The sequence below is a fragment of the Bubalus bubalis genome, chromosome 14, assembly GCF_019923935.1.
Source record: "Bubalus bubalis isolate 160015118507 breed Murrah chromosome 14, NDDB_SH_1, whole genome shotgun sequence".
In the NCBI taxonomy this organism is placed as follows: domain Eukaryota; kingdom Metazoa; phylum Chordata; class Mammalia; order Artiodactyla; family Bovidae; genus Bubalus; species Bubalus bubalis.
In genome coordinates this window covers 41,141,768-41,161,162 of record NC_059170.1, presented here as the reverse complement: position 1 = coordinate 41,161,162, position 19,395 = coordinate 41,141,768, and the positions used below count along the sequence as shown (strand labels likewise).

At 52.1% G+C, this 19,395-nt stretch overlaps 1 protein-coding gene across 2 annotated transcripts in view; it reads left to right on the top strand.

Annotated features, from left to right (window-relative positions):
* The first annotated feature begins 974 nt into the window (after nt 1–974).
* The window catches only part of PYGB (glycogen phosphorylase B), a 35,778-nt gene continuing 17,357 nt past the window's right edge, over nt 975–19,395 (top strand). Inside the window, exons 1-6 of one of the 2 annotated variants that reach the window (XM_006041717.4) lie at nt 976–1,365; nt 11,809–11,910; nt 14,195–14,273; nt 15,517–15,620; nt 17,596–17,727; nt 19,265–19,376. In XM_006041717.4, coding sequence (XP_006041779.2) covers nt 1,123–1,365; nt 11,809–11,910; nt 14,195–14,273; nt 15,517–15,620; nt 17,596–17,727; nt 19,265–19,376 — 772 coding nt within the window. In that variant the 5' untranslated portion in view covers nt 976–1,122. Of the gene's footprint in view, nt 1,366–11,808; nt 11,911–14,194; nt 14,274–15,516; nt 15,621–17,595; nt 17,728–19,264; nt 19,377–19,395 lie in introns of both variants that reach the window. The other variant, XM_044927960.2, reaches the window with a different exon arrangement.

Here is a 19,395-nt window from a genome sequence, read left to right as displayed (position 1 = left end):
TACACCGCTACACCCACACCAGGTGACTCCTATGTGTGCCGTAAGGAGATCGCACACCACGTGCGATAAAGAGCTTTCCAGAGGCCATGGAGACACCCCTCACCCAGCTATGTCTACCCCTAAGGCTCAGCACCAGCCTTAGATCTGCAGGCCTAGAGACTGGCCAGTCCTACACCCTCATGTGAGTGGAGTCCTGAAGTGCTGCCTTCTCTCACGCAGCATTGTTCCTGTATGCTGTTGGATGTGGGCCATCGTTTTCATGGCTCTGGGCTATGCAACCGTGGGAATATGCCACAATTTATTTAGCAGCCCAGCACTGGTGGGCATTTGCGTAGTTTCCAGTTTGGGACTGTTTCGAATATTTGAATGTTACGGGCATTTCTGTACATGCCTTTTGGTCGGTTTAAGCATTCATTTCTGTTAGGTATTTTCTTTGGAGTAATATTGCTGGGTCAGAGGTAGGTGTTTGTTTAGCTTTAGTGAATGCTACCAGTTTTTTCACGTTCCACCTACCTGTCAGGACTCCCGTTGATGCAGAAATCACAGAGGCTAAGATAGGATCGAGGAGGAGCTGCGGGAGCAAGACTGAAGCCAGGGACCGAAAGATGGCCCTGAGGCACAGCAGCAGGTAGTGCTTGCTGGTGAGAGTGAGTGAGGGGGTCCCAACCCAGGACCTGCAGGTAGGAACTAGCTGAGAGGCTTTGGAGAGGGTAAGGAGCAGGAGGAGACGCCGTCTCGGGGGCGTGGACAGGAGAGAGATGCTGGGAGGAATGGGCCGCAAGCCCAGGACCTCACGCTCAGCTTTGCGCGTGGAGAAACTCAACAGTACTCCTTCACTCAGGCGTAGGTACTCCGCCCCTTCTGCGGCCCCGCCCTCCAGCAGGCCCCGCCCCTCCTGCGGCCCGGCCCCTCCAGCAGGCCCCGCCCTGCCCGCGGCCCTGGCGCTGCGCGCAGTCGCGCCCGCGGCCCCTCCCCTCCTTGCAGCCGCGGCGCACTGCGCAGGCGCGGCCTGGCAGCTGGTGAAGCCGCAGCATCCCTAGCGCGGGCGTGTCCCAGCGGCTCGCCTTGTCCTCCTCCTGCTCGTCGTCCTCCTCGTCCTCGTCCTCCCGGGCGGCCGGCGCGATGGCAAAACCACTGACGGACGGCGAGAGGCGGAAGCAGATCAGCGTGCGCGGGCTGGCGGGGCTGGGCGACGTGGCAGAGGTGCGGAAGAGCTTCAACCGGCACCTGCACTTCACGCTTGTCAAGGACCGCAATGTCGCCACGCGCCGCGACTACTACCTGGCGCTGGCGCACACCGTGCGGGACCACCTGGTGGGCCGCTGGATCCGCACGCAGCAGCGCTACTACGAGCGCGACCCCAAGGTGAGGCGCGCCGGGGAAGAGGGCGCCCGGGGGAAGACGGCTGCCCGGTGGCTCGGACAGGGAAGCGTCCGCCTGCAATGCGGGAGATGCGGGCTCGGTCCCCGGGTGGGGAAGACCTTCTGGAGGAGGGCACAGCAGCCCAGTCCAGTGTTCCTGCCTGGAGAATCCCATGGACACACGAGCCTGACGGGCTGGGGTACGCGGGGTCGCAGAGAGTCGGGCATGACTGAGCGAATCTCTGTCTTTATGTCTGTCCCGGGTGGAGAGAGACCTTGGTGAGGAGGGACCTCCGGGGTGGGGAGAGACCCCCAGGTGAGGAGGGAACCCCCCCTGAGATGGGGAGAAACCCCGCACCCCCAGGTGAGGAGAGACCCCTGGGTAAGGAGAGATCCCTGAGATGGTGAGAGACTCACAGGGTGGAGAAGGACCTCTGGTGAGAGGAGACCGCTCCTACCCCAAGTGAGGAGAGACCCCAGTGAGGAGGGATGGACCACCCTTGAGATGGGGGGAGACCGCCCCCACCCCTTGCCCCGGGTAAGAGGGGACCCCTGGGTGAGGAGAGATCCCTGGTGAGAAGAGACTCTGGGTAAGGAGTGACCGCTGGGGTGAAGACACACATACACACACACACACACACACACACACACACCCGGGTGAGGCGGCCCTGCACACACACACACCTGGGTGAGGTGGCCCTGCACACACGCACACCTGGGTGAGGCGGCCCTGCACACACACGCGCACCCGGGTGAGGTGGCCCTGCACACACATGCACACACACACACGGGTGAGGTGGCCCTGCACACACACACACACAGACATGAGTGAGGTGGCCCTGCACACACACATACACGGGTGAGGTGGCCCTGCGCACAGGCGCGCGCACACACACACACACACACCTGCCCTGGGTGAGGCGGCCCTGCACACAGCTTCATCTACACCTGCACACCACACGCTGAGCGCCTGAAGCCGAGCGGGGGGCCTGCTATCCGGTGGTGGAGCTGGAGTCACTGGGAAGCCTCTGAGACTGAGGCCCTCAGGGATGGGCCCTGCCTTCCAGGAGCGCACACCTGCTCTGGAGAACTTCTCTTAGCTGAAGGTTGGCAGACAGTAAGGAACTGTTGATTCTTTTTACATTTTATACAAGCATAGGTTTATGGTAGATGAGTACAAGGTGCACAAGAGAGAACTTGTTCATCACGTCCATTACTAACTGTGTTAAGAATCCAGGTGTATTTGAGTGTACAGTTTTGTGGCTCTTCTGTTTCATTCATCAACATTTGTAACACTTGTAGTTTTTCAACAACTTTCCAAGTAAATATGATTCTTCAGTATCATTGATAGTTTTCAGTCTGATGCATGTGTCATAGGCTTGGCCAGGCCCCTGCTGCCAGTTTTGTTTGGTTTTTTGGTTTTGTTTCTTGCTTCTCGATCATGGAGCATTGTACCCTTTGTTTTATACTAATGTAGAGTGAAAACTGATGAGGGAAAGACACACCTGTAGACCTAACACCAGTTTGCAAAGTTTGATTTGCAGTAGACACCTGGGCACTGGGGCAGTTGCTTCGTTGATAGTGTTTTTGTAGGGTGTTAAGAAATGTTTAATAATTGCTAAGTCTGAGATCGGTTGCTTTTCCAAGCTTTTTCTGGGGCACTCCTTTTTCTAAAAGAGTAGTGGTAAAAAAGACAGATTTGTTAGAATACTAACCAGCCTCTTGATGTTTAGTATGCAAGACAGTGAAGTCACACCAAATGGCTAAAACAGGTTATTTCAACAAGGGCTTGGGTCGACTTTGCCAGGGAAGCTGGCCAAGAGGCAGGGCTCCCCCAGAATTCCCTGCTGGTGGCAGAGCTCCACTTTGCAATATCATTGTTATTCATACAGCAGGTGACAAGCTACATTTCTGCCTGCACACTCAAGGGCATTTCCCTGCAGCTGAACCAGAATGTACCACAGCACCCAAGGGACCCCTTAGAGTCTTTATTCTATGTTTAGATCCGAAAAAGACTGGTGATGGGCTCAGGGATTGCGGAAATAACCTTTCCTGAATAGGATTAAATTCCTCTAACAAAACAGGTTTGCTGATCCTCACTGATGGCTAGGGTGCTATAGGCATAAACATTCCTCTTTTAAGGAAACCACACAGCCTGTAAATGGAAGGTTGTTTGCCTCTCCTGGATAGGAAGGTCCTTTGAAAGTGGAAACTTTGAATTTAACTGCTTCGGTCTGTCTGATCCATGTTGAAAATAGGCTCATCATTTCCTTTTCCTGCAAAAGTTACATGCTTGCTTATCAAGCAGGGGTCACCAACCTCTTAGGGACCAGAGTCTGGTTTCATGGAAGACAGTTTCTCCATGGCCCCTGGTGGGGTGGGAGGGGATGGTTTCTGGATGATTCAAGCACGTTACATTTATTCTGCACTTTGTTTCTATTATTATTACATTAGCTCCACCTCAGACCATCAGGCACTAGATCTCGGAGGTTAGGGAACCCTGTTGGAGAGGACAAGAAACCCTGTTTTGTTAGAGGAATTTAATCCTGTTCAGGAAAGGTTATTTCTGCAGTCCCTGAGCCCACCACCAGTCTTTTACGGATCTAAACATAGAATAAAGACTCTTAACGGGTCCCTACGGTGCTGTGGTACATTCTGGTTCAGCTGCAGGGAAATGCCTTGAGTGTGCAGGCAGAGATGTAGCTTGTCACTGCTACACCTCTGATCCCGGGAGGATCAGAGCATGAGGGAAGGTGTGAGGGCTCCCAGAAATAATCCTGCAGAGCCACACCCCCACCCTAAGCACGGCCTCAAGGATCTGTACCATTACTTCAGACTTTGGCAGCCTGACGATCTAATCAATAATCAGACTGCTTTTATTTAATATTTTTATTTACTTAAAAACAGTTATCCAGTTCCTTGTGATTATTGGAGACAAAAATTTGAAAACACAGATAAGCCAAAAGGATACATTAACTGTAATCTCACCACCTAGTGATAACAATGTAAATGCTACAGATGTCTTGTGTTCCGCATCTCTTTTTCTGGGCAGGTAGAGACACTTGTTTTTATTACACAAAATAGTGCAGTGCCATGCTGCACCTATTGTTTCGTAACTCTTTCAAGCATTCTATTTTTGGTAATAGTAGAAACAATTGAAGCTCAGTGCTTAGAGGAAGAGTTTTCAAGTAAGCTGCCTGGCACAGCAGCAAGTCAAAATATCTGGCTAAAATTAAGAGGTCTGCACTTGGCAGGACTCAGCGCTTAATATTAAAGCGGCTCCAGGAGACTGAGGAGATGGGGAGGTCAGGACTCCACTCCAGACTCGAGAACGGAGAGGAGCTGGGTGGTAAGGGATGGCTCACACAGATCCAAGCCCCTCAAGGCCTGGCTTTACCACTCAGATTGTTCCACCTTGGGCTGGGGTAGATTTCTTTCTTGGTCTCAGTTTTTTTCATCTTTAAAATGAGGAAGGTCAAGTTAGGTAATCCATTTCTGAGTCCCTTTCCTTTCTAAAACATCATAGTTTTGTGTTTGCTGGTAAAATGTTTCCATTTTACATTGACATTCAGTCCAAAAAGAATTTGAGAATGCTTGAGGAAGACATGACACAGGGGCTTCCCTGGCAGTCCAGTGGTTAAGAATTTGCCTGCCAGTGCAAGGGACACAGATTTGATCCTTGGTCTAGGAAGATTTCACATGCCTCTGAGCAGCTAAGCCCATGTACCACAGCTGCTGAGCTCGTGTGCAGCAACTGCTGAAGCCCAAGGCCCCTAAAGCCTGTGCTCTACAAGAGAAGCAATGAGAAGCTCTGCAATGTGCAGAGCAATGTGCTCTGCAATGAGAAGCCCGAGCACCACAACAAAAAAGACCCAGCACAGCCAAGAATAACAAATAATTTTTTTTTAAAAGATACAATACAAAAGGTTCAACTTCATAGAAAACCTCAAAAAGAAAGTTGGGGCAAAAGACAGTAAGGGTAGGAAAGTGGATTAAGTTCAGGTGTAAAGTTAGGACACAAAATGCCAACCTAAGTTCCGGTAACAGAGCACATGGCAGGTCATGTGCAGTTATGGGAGTCCTCAGTCTCTACTAGAGATTCTAAAATGGGCAGGTGGGAGATTTCTTCCATGGATCTCTAGAGCAGATGTTGTATAAGGTGGACAGCTGGCCCGATGGGCACCCCTGCAGTGGATGGACTGGTCAGTTTACCATGGCTCTTCTCCATGAGCTCTTGGCAGAACCATCATGGTAGACTAAGAAAAGAAGCTCTACCACTGGGCCCAAGCTCCTGTCTTAAATGTTTCTAGTAAGATAATCATAAATAATACAGTCAGTCTTATGGTTTTACTGGATTTGGGAATTGAAGGAAGATAATCTGGAGCAGTGTTTTATACCCTTGGCTGCCCACAACCCCCACTTCTGAACTTCTGTTCTAATAAGGCAGGAGTGGGACCAGCACTGGGATCTTTTTGACCCAGGCAGCGGTCCTGATGTGTTTGCTGTGTTTGCACTCTGTGGTTCTGCTTGTGGCTGTGGTGTTCTGATGTGTTTGCACTCATCTGTGTGAACTTGATCTTGTATCCCGTGGACAAGCCTCCCTGATAGCAGAGAGCTCAGAATTACTTTCTGTGGCCAGAAGCTGGGGAGGGGCAGATGGTTCGTGTTGCTGATTACCCTGACAGCTTGCCGAGTGGAAGGTTGGGTGAAGCCACTGTCTATGAGATGGGGAAACTCTGCATGTGCGCCACAGTTTCTCATAGAAGACAGCCTAACCTCTGCTCCTTTAGGCTGTGATGGTTCATTTTCTGTGTCAGCTTGGCTGGGCTATGGAGCCCAGATATTTGGTCCGATATTAATGTGGATGTTTGTTTGAAGGTGTTTTCTGACTAAACGTGAGAGTAACGTTTAGTCAGTGGATTTTGAGGAAAGTAGTATCTTCTGTAACGTAGGTGGGCCTCTATTCAGTTGAAGGCCTGAACAGAGCAAAGACTGACACCCCATTTGGAGTCCAGATGCCACTCCTCCATGCCTTGCCTCACCAGATTTTGGTCTTGAACCTCTGTGATTACGTGACCCAGCTCCTTAAATAAATCTGTGTGTATGTCCTGGAGATTCTGTTTCTCTGAGGAGCCCTGACTTATCCAAGCTGCTGTGGATGGCAGGCCCTTTGTATCTTTATGAAATTTTGTAACCCATCTCACTTCTGTATCCCAGCCCTTTGTAGATGATTTTTTTTAATTTATTTTTTGTCTGCATCACATAACATATGGGATGTTAGACCCCCCACCAGGGATCGAACATTTGTGCCCTACATTGGGAAGGCAGAGTCTTCATCACTGGACAGCCAGAGAAATCCTTGATGATTTTTTAAATGTTTATTTTGCATGATTTCAGACTTTCAAAAGTTGCAAGAATGATGTAAGAATCCCCATATGTTCTTTATCCGAATTCCCCATTTTTAACTTGTTTGTTATATCCTTCTCTCTTTATAAATACAATTTTTTTTTCTGTGAACCATTTGAAAGTAAGTTTTAGACTTGATAACCAACACTTTCCATCTACAAACTCAAATATGTGATTGGAAAAAAATCAGGGAGATTCCCTTATACTAGCAGAGCACTTAGAAAAGACTTGGGGTGCTCACACCATCACAGTGTTGTCACCTGCAGATCTTACTCGGCTTTGTTGGTTGTCCCACGGATAAGAAATACAAGTAAGAAGACTGAGAGGACTTTATACATCTTTTCAGATATACCTCCTTCCCCACCCTACCCCCACCCCCTCATTAAGCAGAGCAGGCTCTAGCCCGTATGGAATCCCATACATTTTAAGACACGAAGCAGATAAACAGCAGGCAATAGATGGTTAGCTTTTTCTACCTTGTAGAGAAGGGGGTTCTTAGAATATGGCGAAAGGGCAGGAAAAATGAATACAGAAATTTAGAAAGGTGATTGGATGACAGAAAGGTTTCGCTAGATCTTCTGGAATGGGAATTACATATAATTTCAGTTTTAGCTGAGTGTCTTTTCTCAGCCTTGAAACATTACTTCAAGGTGAAAGTAGCTGTTTACCGGGCTTCCCAGGTGTCGCTAGTGGTATAGAACCTGCCTGCCAATGCGGGAGACATAAGAGACATGGGTTTGATTCCTGGGTCAGGAAGATTCCCTGGAGGAGGGCATTTCAACCCACTCCAGTATTCATGCCTGGAGAATCCTATGGACAGAGGAGCCATAGGGTTGCAAAGAGTTGGACACGACTGAAGTGACTTAGCAGGCACGCACAGCTCTATTCACAACACTGAGTCATAACACTGAGTCACAGGTGGAGCTTGACGTGGTCCAGATCACTTAATATAAATTGATCAGGCTCTGGCTATCAGTCAGTGACAAGGAGGCCTCCATGACTGTCTGGCTCTGGGATGGGTCAAGTAGACACTTCATAGGTAGGGCTTAGCAGCATGTGAGTTAAACAGCCCAGGACTATAAAATTGACGTCATGGAGCGCAAAGTCAATCTGTTCCCTGCAAAACTAAATGATCTCTAAGATCCCTGCAGGTTCTCAAATCCTGTAATTTTATCCTATTTTACGTTTCCCAGATTTACTTTGAACAAACATACCTGCATTCTAATCCTAGGTAATAGTACCTAAAGTAAAAAAAAAAAAACAAAGAAGTTTGTGGTCTTCATTGAGATACAGCCTGCCAGTTAGGGGAAACCAAGATTCCTTGGGATTTCACTCCAAAGGAACATGCTGAGTGTGACTTTGTAGGTTAGGCCCTAAGACGTGTGGTAGATACCACCCTTCCTCTTCATGTGAGCAGAGTTGTGGTTTTATATAGAAAGCCATTTCCTCCAAAAAGCCCCTTGGACGCAGTGGCATGGACGTGGAGATGTGCTCAGGACAGGAGTGAGCCTCAGCTCTCTGGCCAGTGGGGGCCATCCCCCCTCCACAGCAGTTCTCATCTTGCAGTGGGATAACAGACACGAGGGGGCCTCCATGGCTTTGGAGAGGCTGGGGGGGCCCACTGGAGCTGACCTCTGTTTTGGGTCAGTGATCAGTGTCCATGTGTCATGTCAGGGCCAGTTCTGTCTGGCAGGAGCCTCTCTGTGCTGGGAGGGCAGCTGGTGAGTTAAGATGACAGGAGACTGTGTGGCTGCATGTTCCTGGCACAGGTAGAATCCGGTTCTTGGTGGCGGGGAAGTGGATTGCCCCAGTCTGCACCGAGCTTCATTGCCCTGAGTGTTGAGAAAGTTCTTTGTTTCCTCTTCCTGCAGAGCGTTCAGACTTTGCTGTTAAACAAGGGCTCTAAACACACTTTTAGGAGAGGGAGAGTAAATGGAGATCTCAGAAAGCCCAGTTCTGTTATTATTAATCTCAGTTCTACAGAGAGATTGACAAATGAGGCTGTATCTATTTATATTAAACTCCATGTTCATAGAGTTCATTAACTCCTGAGACTCTTTGTGAAGTCGCTCCGTCGTGTCTGACTCTTTGCAACCCCATGGACTGTAGCCTATCAGGCTACTCCATCCATGGAATTTTCCAAGCAAGAGTACTGGAGTGGATTGCCATTTCCTTCTCCAGGGGCTCTTCCCAACCCAGGGATCGAACCTAGGTTTCCCGCATTGCAGGCAGATGCTTTACCATCTGAGCCACCAGGGAAGCCCTCTAAGACTCTTTAGGAGATTAATATGCTGTATAATATTTTCATTGATCATGTTTTCATCTGTTTTTGTCAAAGAGCTTTGTTGATGCTTTACTGTGATGTTACCTCTTGGGGTGGGCTCTGCATGTAATAAACAAACTCAATTGATAAAAAAAAATCAAGGCTGCCTCTAGGCCATATAACACTTGTTACAGCCATATTGCAAAGAAGGAACCCAGCCAAAAGGTTCAGTGACCTAGTTCAGCCCTGGAGATGGCCCCCTAGAGGTGTGTGGCAAGGTTAAGGGGGCCCTGCTGTTCTCAGGCTCCAGGAGATGAGTGTCTGGTCCTCAGTCAGAACCCCTGAGCCGGGAGGCCCTGTCCAGAGTTACAAAGATGGTGCCGGGACACAGGGCTGGGCCTGGCGGGCTGTGGGCCCACAGCAGCAGAGTTTGGGGCCAGCAAGTATTGGCCCTTTGCAGGTGAGCCCCCAGGCTTTTTCTTGGACCATGCCTGTGCCCTCAGCTGTTTTTGTTTGTTTTTTCCAGAATTACCACCCTGTTCTACAGGTTCCACACCCCTCCCCAAAAATCTGGCCTGGTGGGGGGCCCAGCATTGCTGAGTCCAGGGTGGACATGGTGCTCTCGGGGACATAGGTCACCCCATCTGCTGGGAAGGAGCCAGGATGGGACCCAGTCTGTATGGTTCAAAGGTCATCGGCCAGCTTCTCAAGAACTTTCAGTTTTGCTGGCTTCACACCAAATTATCTTAAGGAAACTGGGGAAAGCAAAATCAACATGTATGGTGAAGTTATAAAAGTACTCCCCACACAGGCAAAAACAGCAGCAGAAAACAAGGCACAGACCCTGAGACCAGAGCTCCGGCCAGGCAGGGCCTACAGAGGTGCCTGGCACAGGGCTGACCCTGCTCGGTCCCTTCTGAGTGGGGACAGTGCTTGGGGGTCCCCAGTGCCATGGCTGTCCCTGCTGTCCTCTTGTGCATGGAGCCATAGGAGACTCTCCCGGGCCTCTGTGCAGAACTAAGTACACTGCTGAACCCTGGACACCCGTGTTCAACTTGGGAGGAAAGTGAAAGAGATTCAAAGATTTTAAGGCCGATTGCAACATTTTATGCCTCAGCACCCATCTCTTAGGAAAAGAGATAATCAAGCTATTTTCCTAGTGCCGCTCAGTCGTGTCCAACTCTTTGCGACCCCATGGACTGTAGCCCACCAGGCTCCTCTGTCCATGGGATTCTTCAGGCAAGAATACTGGAGTGGGTTGCCGTTTCCTTCTCCAGGGGATCTTCCCGACCCAGGGATCAAACCCAGGTCTCATGCATTGCAGGCAGACGCTTTACCCTCTGAGCCACCAGGGGAAGCCCAAGTTAAAAGTTGGAAACATCAAACTACAGCTTTTAAAATACATATTTGTATGAATAGTTGCAGGCAAAAAGAAAACATCTCAACCATATCCCTGACCTGCCAACTTATAAAACCTCTCGGGAGAACCCCAGAAGGAGGCCGGTGGGGGAAAATGCCCCTTGTGTGTGCCTGGGAGAAGGGAATGTTCACAAGATGTTCACTCACTCAGACAGCTAGGCACTGTCATCTCGGTGTGTTTGCCCGTTGGTTACCAAGCCCCGTGGGAACCCCATATACTAATAAATCAGCTCAAGTGTAGGGTAAATACCATCCAGGACGATGAAAGGTCAGGAAGAGGCAATGGGCCGTGAGCAGCAGTGACAGCCGTGGTGGGTAGAGAGAAGTTAGTAACACTGTGATGAGTCTGTGACTTAAAGGACACTGGAACAGGGATGGGAATTTTGAAGCCAGGCATTCATATGATAAAAAAATGTGGAAGAAAGGCTATCTGAGACTGAAATCTGTACTTTTTTTTTGTATGCATACATGTTCTTTCGATTTGTAGATTTGATATGTATGGAAAGTTTTCTTAAATTATATTTTTTAAAAATACATTTCTTTATTTGGCTCCACTGGGTCTTAGTTGTGGCATTCAGGATCTTTAGTTGTGGCCTGTTAGGTCTGGTTCCCTAACCAGGGATCAAACCCAGGCCCCCTGCATTGGGAGCCTTAACCACTGGACCACCAGGGAAGTCCCCCCAAGGCCTTACTCTGGATGGCTGGAAGCAGCATGGAGGTCCCGTGTAGGAGCAGGACTCTGGGGGCCGGATCTCGACTCTGCTGCTGCCTTCCATGGCACATTGGGTGGTCGCAGGGGGCAGACGGCCCCAGGTGTGGGAAGCGTTGGAATCCTGCATGATCCCCAACAAGTCTCTTCTTTTATACAGAAGTTTATCTCTCAGTCCCCCAAAGCCAGCAAATAGGCAGCAGATGGAAACAGACAGACGTGTCCATCGATCTGTCCCATTGTGTTGACCGTGCCGTTGGCACTGAGTGCCCAGTGCATGTGTCAGGAGCTGTTCACCCTGCAGGGCTGGCTCACCCCCGCCAGGCGCAGACAGGGCTCCGTCTGTCCTCGGGGTCGGTTCCCCACCACTGCCCTGCCCCACCTCCCTGCCCTCAGGGGAGGTTCCTTTTTGTCCCCTTGGGGACTCCAGAAGGGCAGTGCACAGAATCTGCTTTTGAAGGACCCTCCCTGGGGGGCAGCCCCTGGAAAGGTGAGGTTGGCCGAGGCTGAAGGGAGGGAGCCCAATTTAGGGGTACGGGTAAGCGCAGTGTTGGCTGAGTGCATCCTCTCAGAAGGTCCGCTCTGCACTGGGATCTGCACGTACATGGGGCAGAACCAGCTGTTTCAGATGCCTCCTTTTGCTCCCTCAGCGCATTTACTATCTGTCCCTGGAATTCTACATGGGCCGCACCCTACAGAACACGATGGTGAACCTGGGCCTCCAGAATGCCTGCGATGAAGCCATCTATCAGGTGTGGTTCTTGGGGCCGGGCTGCTGGGGTGGTCTCCTGTGGGCACCGAGCCTTAATTTAGCCCTGCGGAGGCGAGTGCTGCTGTCTGGGACTGACCGCTCGGGCGTGGGGGGGATGGGTGGTGGGTGACGCGCCTTCTCAAGGAGAGAAAGTGAGGACTGGATGGGAGCTAATGCCTGGATGGCAGGGATGGGGGCAGGTTGTGATGCTGAAGCTCGAAGCTTCTCGACCATTGCGCGTCACATGCCCACCCCACGTGGCAGAAATGCCTGACATCGTTCCATTTCTCTTTACTTTATTGAACTGGTGGCCCACCTCCAGCTCCCCTCTCCCACCCTAAAGACACTTGTCCTGCACCTGCTTGTAAAATTGCCCTTCTCTCCTACTCGGAATTGTTGTCATTCAGTCGCTAAGTTGTTAACGACTCTTTGCGACTCCATGGGCTGCAGCACGCCAGGCTTCCGTGTCCATCACCAACTCCCGGAGCTCACTCAAACTCATGTTCATCGAGTCGGTGATGGCATCCAATCATCTCATCCCCTGTCGTCCCCTTTTCCTCCTGCCCTCAATCTTTCCCAGCATCAGGGTCTTTTCCAATGAGTTGACTCTTTGCATCAGGTGGCCAAAGTATTAGAGCTTCTGTGGACAGAGGGGCCTGGTGGGCTACAATCTATGGAGTTGCAAAGAATGAGACGTAACTGAATGACTAATACAAGCAATAGCAAATACAGAGAGGCATGTATATTGTTAACATTGTACATTTTTTCCCCCTAAAATTCTGTTTCCCACTTGCTATTTAGCTTTTAGTTAAGCTTGTGTTGGGAAGGTTTCCGTGATGACAGAACTTGAGAATCTCAGGCACATGTTGGCAGTGCCTGCCTTTCAGGCAGGACGTGGGTACCAGAGGCTGTGAGCTGGACTGTCGATGGTGCAGGGCTGGATGGCCTCCTCCCCAGGCTCCCCAGTTAAAATGCAGTGTGAAAATAAAACACGCAAGACTTCCCTGGTGGTCCACAGGTTAACGCTTGACCTTCCAAAACAGGAGGTACCGGGAGCTAAGAGCCCACATGCCTCATGGCCAAAAAACCATAAAACAGAAGCAATATTGTAACATGTTCAATAAAGACTTTTAAAAAAAATGTTTAAAAAAAGAAAAAAACATACCACTGCTGCATCACCCCAGGCTCCAGTTCCAGAGCGGGTTCCGCTAAAAACTAGAAATTCATAAGAAGCCACTCTCTCCTGAGTGTGCCATCAAGGACACACTTAAAATTACAGGAAAGTTAAAATATACATGGAAATTGTCTGCTGTGATGAACGTCTTCACACACCATCATCACCTGGCTTCTTTAGTCCTCAAGCCCAAGTCATGGCTGGTCTTATTTCCTGTATAGCCCCACCACTCCCAAGTTATTTAAGAGCCAATATCAAATGTCTTAATAGTTCACATGTAAATATTTCACTAGATATTTCTTTTCTTTTTCTTCGGCCAAGCTGCACAGCTTGCCAGACTCCTCTATCCTTCACTATCTCCCAGAGTTTGCGCAAACTCATGTCCATTGAGTTGGTGATGCCATCCAACCATCTCATCCTCTGTCGTCCCCTTTCTCCTCCTGCCTTCAGGCTTTCCCAGCATCAGGGTCTTTTCCAGTGAGTCAGCTCTTTGTCTCAAGTGGCCAGAGTTCCTATTTTATAAATAAGTTTATTTGCACTGTTTTTTGGTTTCCACATATAAGTAATATCACATAGTAATTATCTTTGTCTGGCTTATTTTGTTTGCTATGATAATCTCTAGTTGCATCTGTGTTGCTGCAAATGGCACTATTTCGTACTTTTTTATGGGTGAGTAATATTCCACATCTTCTTTATCATTCATCTTTCCATGGACATTTAGGTTGTTGTTTCCACGTCTTGGCTGTTGTGAAGGTGCTGCAACAAACATCGGGGTGCACATGTCTTTTCCAGTTAGAGTTTTCTTCTGACTGATATATGCCTAGGAGTAGGATTGCAAGATCATATGGTAGTTCTCTTTTTAATTTTTTGAGAAACCTCCATACTACTCTCCCAGTGGCTGTACCAATTTACATTCCCACCAGCAGGATAGGAGCATTCCGTTCTCCCCACATCCTAACACCAAATTTTAATGTTGGGTTCTCAAGTCTAAAAGAAAGCAGCCTCTATCCTCTGATTGCTACAAGCTCACAGGATTTAAATATCTTTCCACCTATTACTTGAGAGAAAATATGAAGTGCTATTAAAATGTTACCTCTGTTTCTGTTCACAGTTGGGGCTGGACTTGGAAGAACTGGAGGAAATAGAAGAGGACGCTGGCCTGGGGAACGGAGGCTTGGGGAGGCTGGCAGGTAACCCCGGCCCCGTCCAGGACAGGCCTTTCCTGACACAGCGCTTGGTCAGTGTGCTCACTTGCACATGGAGAGGCCAAGGTCAGCTGTGCTCCCGGCACTGGCCTGTCAGGGCAGATTTGTCTCTCAGAGTGGATGGGACAGTGTATCCTCCAGGTCGAAATCTTTGCTACCGGTAGGAAGAAAAAAATCAACTTATACTATTCTCTTTCATACAAGGGGCACTTCATAATTATGGAGACCAGATTTGCCAGTCCTGGGACCTGGTGCAGAGAGAGGTTTCCGACATACATACCTACCACCTTCCTGATTGGGAGGAGAACAGGGATAGAATCACACACACATTTATGAACATAGCCCAACTTAAAGCACCTGCTCCTGCCTTACTGCAGTGAGCTGACTGCCCCGAAGAGGCAGAGCTGTTCCTCTCGGAGCTGTCGCTCCCTTCTCACCCGATTGGAGAGCAGCCTCAGTTTGGTGTTTTTTAGTTTGGGGTATTTTTTCCCCTTCCTGTTTTAATTATTTTTGCCGGCCTTTATGGGGCGAAGGAGCTGGGTTAAGAACTCAGAAGCGGAAGCAGCAGTCCCAGTGAGACTGGATCAGGCTGTGTCCTGCTGGGCTCTTGGGCCCGGAGCTTCTGGAGCAGAGAGGATCGATTCTGTGCCTCCCTGGAGTGTGTGGGGCCTCAGAGTTTATAGTACCATGCGATGGCCCCACCTGCCCCTTCTGAGAGGCGTCCTCCTGTGAAGGGAGCAAATGCCCTAACATTGATCTGTGTGCGTGTGTGTGTGTTTATGCTTTCAGAATTCAAGTTAAATTCTGCAGACATTGTAAGTGCAGCATGTTTCTGGCAGATGAAACATCCCACAGATCTTCACCCTGGGCTGGGTCTGCCCCACATCCGGGGAAAGGCCCTGTGCACCCCACTTGAGGGCAGGGACGGTGTGTGGAGATGGGCCGAGTTTGGCCGTGTCCTTTGTGTTCGTCCCCCTTCCCACGCCCCCAGGTAGTCCCCATGTTGATGTTGTCTTAGCCGTAGGCTCTTAGGTGAAAGAGCCTCAGTGGTGGCCCAGCAGCCTCAGCCTTACCTTTTCATGAGACCTGAGGCCAACAGGTCCCCACGGAGCCACTGCCTGCCACCCTGGGAGCTGCCCCCCGACACGGGGTGTCTGCTTGCCTCAGTGTCCAGGCCTGGGCTCAGAGGCCTTGGATCTGCTGACTGTCCCTGTGTTTGGACTTCCAGCCTGCTTCCTTGACTCGATGGCCACCCTGGGCCTGGCGGCGTACGGCTACGGGATCCGCTATGAGTTTGGGATTTTCAACCAGAAGATTGTCAATGGCTGGCAGGTGGGTGTGGTTTTCTTCCTTCACTCACTTGCGGCCCTTGGGCACACAAGAAAGTCACCAGGCGTTGTCAGGTCTACTTCTGGACTTTCTGCTCCTCCAGGGAGGCTGCATTCCAGCCCTTGGCAGAGCGGAGGGGACGGGGGTGGGCGGTGCTGAGGGCCCCAGGTGCTCCGTGATCTGTGTGCCATCCCCTCACCCAGCAGGGCCTGTCGCCCATGTGTTCTCATTGCACATGGCTTCTGTGTGGCAACAGGACGTCTGGCGGGCTCAGGCCAGAGCCCAGCTGGGCCTCTTGTATTTGGGAAGATGCTGCTTCTGCAGACAGCTCGTGGTCCTGCTCCGCAGAGGGGACCAGGCTCTGACGTTGGAATCTCACTGACATACAGGGAAGGAACACCTTCCTGCCACCAGGAAGTCAAAGGCAGGACCAGTTCTGTGAGGAGTGTCTGCCTGCCCCAGGCAGAAGGGGCTCGTCTTCTGTAGAGTCCTGAGAGAGGGACTCGGGAAGCAATAACCTCAGCCACACCACTGTCCCCAAACGACTGCCCAAATGCTCCTTCTTGGGACTTGCCTCCTTTCTGTCTCTGTGACTTGGTTGTCCTGGACGTGTGGTGTAGCCAGAGCCGTCTTTCTTTCGTGCCCTGATTGTCCCGGTCACGTCATGTAGATGGAGTGGTGTGTGGACTCCAAGTGACATCTTGAGGTTTGTCAGTGCGCCTCAGGACTTCTCCCTTTTACTGCTGAATTCAAAGCATTCTTAATGTCTTTTTATTTTGATCAGTTTTTCTGCATTTTATATGAATTTTTTTAGTAGTCCAAAAGTGAAAGTGAACATTGCTTAGTCATGTCCGACTCTTTGCAACCCCATGGACTATACAGTCCATAGAATTCTCCAGGCCGGAATAGTGGAGTGGGTAGCCTTTCCCTTCTCCAGGGGATCTTCCCAACCCAGGGATCAAACCCAGGTCTCCCGCATTGCGGGCAGATTCTTTACCAGCTAAGCCACAAGGGAAGCCCAAAAATACTGGAGTGGGTAGCCTATCTCTTCTCCAGTGGATCTTCCCGACCCAGGGATTGAACCAAGGTCTCCTGCATTGCAGGCTGATTCTTTACCAGCTGAGCTACAGGGAAGCCCTAATAGTTCAAAGTGTTCACTTTTAAATCGAGAACCTTGACCAGAATTGGGAATCTTTACCTTGTAAATCAACTGCAGTTGTGTTTCCATGCTGGGGCTCATCATCTGGGTGGCGTGGTGGTGTGGGTGGGGGGCGGGGCCCATTGATGCCCAGGACCGCCACCCCTCTCACCTGCCACTCCCCCCACATGCCCCCCTCTCCTGCCACCCTCCCCTCACCTGCCGCCCCCCCCACCGCCCCCACTCTCACCTGCCGCCCCCCTGCCCTCACCTGCCACCCCCCTACCCTCACCTGCCCTCACCTGCCATCCCCCCTCACCTTCTGCCCTCCCTTCACCTGCCACCCCCCTCACCTGCCGCCCCCCTCACTACCCCCACCCTCACCTGCCACCCCTCTGCCCTCACCTGCTGCCCCCCCAACCTCACCTGCCACCTGCCCTCACCTGCCATGCCCCCCTCACCTGCTGCCCCCCTCATCTGCCGCCCTCCCTTTACCTGCCGCCCCCCACCTGCTGCCACCCCTCACCTGCCGCCCCCCTCACCTGCCCCCCTCACCTGCCATCCCCCTCACCTGCTGTCCCCCTCACCTGCTGCACCCCCTCACCTGCTGCCTCCCACCCTCACTTGCCTCCCCCCTTACCTGCTGCCCCCTCACCTGCTGCCCCCTCACCTGCCCCCCTCATCTGCCGCCCCCCCCTCACCTGCCCCCCTCACCTGCCCCCCTCACCTGCTGCCCCCCTCACCTGCCACCCCCCCTAACATGCCACCCCCCCTCACCTGCTGCCCCCCTCACCTGCTGTCCCCCCTCACCTGCCGCCCCCTCACCTGCCGCCCCTTCAGGTGGAGGAGGCCGATGACTGGCTGCGCTATGGGAACCCCTGGGAGAAGGCACGGCCGGAGTACATGCTGCCCGTGCACTTCTATGGGCGCGTGGAGCACAGCCCCGAAGGCGTGCGCTGGCTGGACACACAGGTACCACAGGCGCTTCCTGGGGTGGGGGGCTGAGCACAGGGACCCTCAACTTGCCTCATGTCAGGGGCTTCCCTTGGGGCTTCCCTGTGGGAGCTGCCTCCCCACACACTTGGTCGGGATGGTTCAGACCCCAACCATGAAGCTACCCCTGTAGTTTAACAGGAGCTGTGTCTCAGGGTGTTTTGTGGTGAGCAGGTTGGTGCCTGGAGGGGCAGGGTACGGGGGGGGCTGGTGAGAACAGCTCTGCATCCCGGGGCCCAGCGCTCACTCGCCGTGTGGCCCCGGCTCTCGGTAGGGTCTCCCGGCGCGGCTCACCGATTATCTGGAGCCATCAGTACCCTGGGCAGGGAGCCCTGGGCGGATGTCGCAGAATGGAGCGTCCCCACCCAGCTGGGCCCTGGTAGGGGGACCAGAGCAGGAATACCAGGTGCTGGAGGAGCATGGTGCTGGCCCCGACGGGCACACACGCAGAGTCCCCCCAGCTCAGAGATGGCGGGAGGGTCAGAGGAGGGCTTTGTAGGGGACGGCGAGGGGGGGATAGTTTGCAGTGAGTAAGAAAGAGTCCGCTGTCCAGTGATCTGGGCAGATGAGGAAAAATAGGGCAAGCCCGTGAGCCACAGCTGTTCTTGTGGGCTGTCCAGATTCAAGTCTGAACTGGGACTCAGGCCAGGCAGGCCGGCAGCCCAAGATGCCAGAATAAGTTGTATTTAATTTTAAAAAGTGGGGAAGGGGTCTGGTCTTCTAGGTGTGTGCGAGTGAATGAAGGCCTGGAGACCCCAGTGGGATGCAATGAGGGCCTTCCCATGGGGCTGGGTCGTGGAGAGGGCCAGAGCGGTTTGCAGATGCTTTGCAGGGCTGGTTGAGGCCAGGGTCAGGGACAGGGTTGTGGGGAGATGGAAAGGAAGGATGAGACTGGGGTATAGCCCCACACCCAGTCCTTTGTGGCTCTGGGAGCTGCCTTCACACCCTGAAGCCACCCTCGGAAGTGGACCTGAATGTGAGCAGCCCCACAGGAAGGCCCGAGGGCAGCGAGGACCCGAGGCGGGGGTGCCTCTGTCGGCTAGAGCACACTGATGCTTCCGGGTACACGGGGATGGGGAGCAGGGAGCACGCAGACCGCTTTGGTTTGCTGAAGTTCGAGGTCAAGGCCAAAGGAGGAGCCTCCACAGACATGGGGCATGGTCAGAAATAGCAGCTGTGTGCGGGGTGAGGCTAAGCGAGTCTCAAAATCAAAGTCGCCCACGCAGAGTTGAGGGACGAGAGGGCAGGTGTGGAGGGCGGAGGCCAAGGACGCGGGAGGAGGGGCTGCCCAGGGCCAGGTGACCATGGACACTGGTATGGAAGGTAGGAGCTGAAGGAGGCCTACCTTCTTCAGGTAGGCCTGAAGAAGTGAGAGCGGTCGGTGTTGTTCGAGGCGGGAGGAGAGAAGCCAGAGGAGGGCGGGTGGCAGCCACCAGCAGGAGGCTGCTTCTGTGAGGGAGCCACCCCAGCCTCGGGGGGCACGGCCCAGGTTGGGGACCACGCTTTCCCTTGGCAGGTGGTGCTGGCCATGCCGTACGACACCCCGGTGCCAGGCTACAAGAACGACACCGTCAACACCATGAGGCTGTGGTCCGCCAAGGCGCCCAACGACTTCAAGCTCCACGACTGTACGTCCCCTCCTGTCCC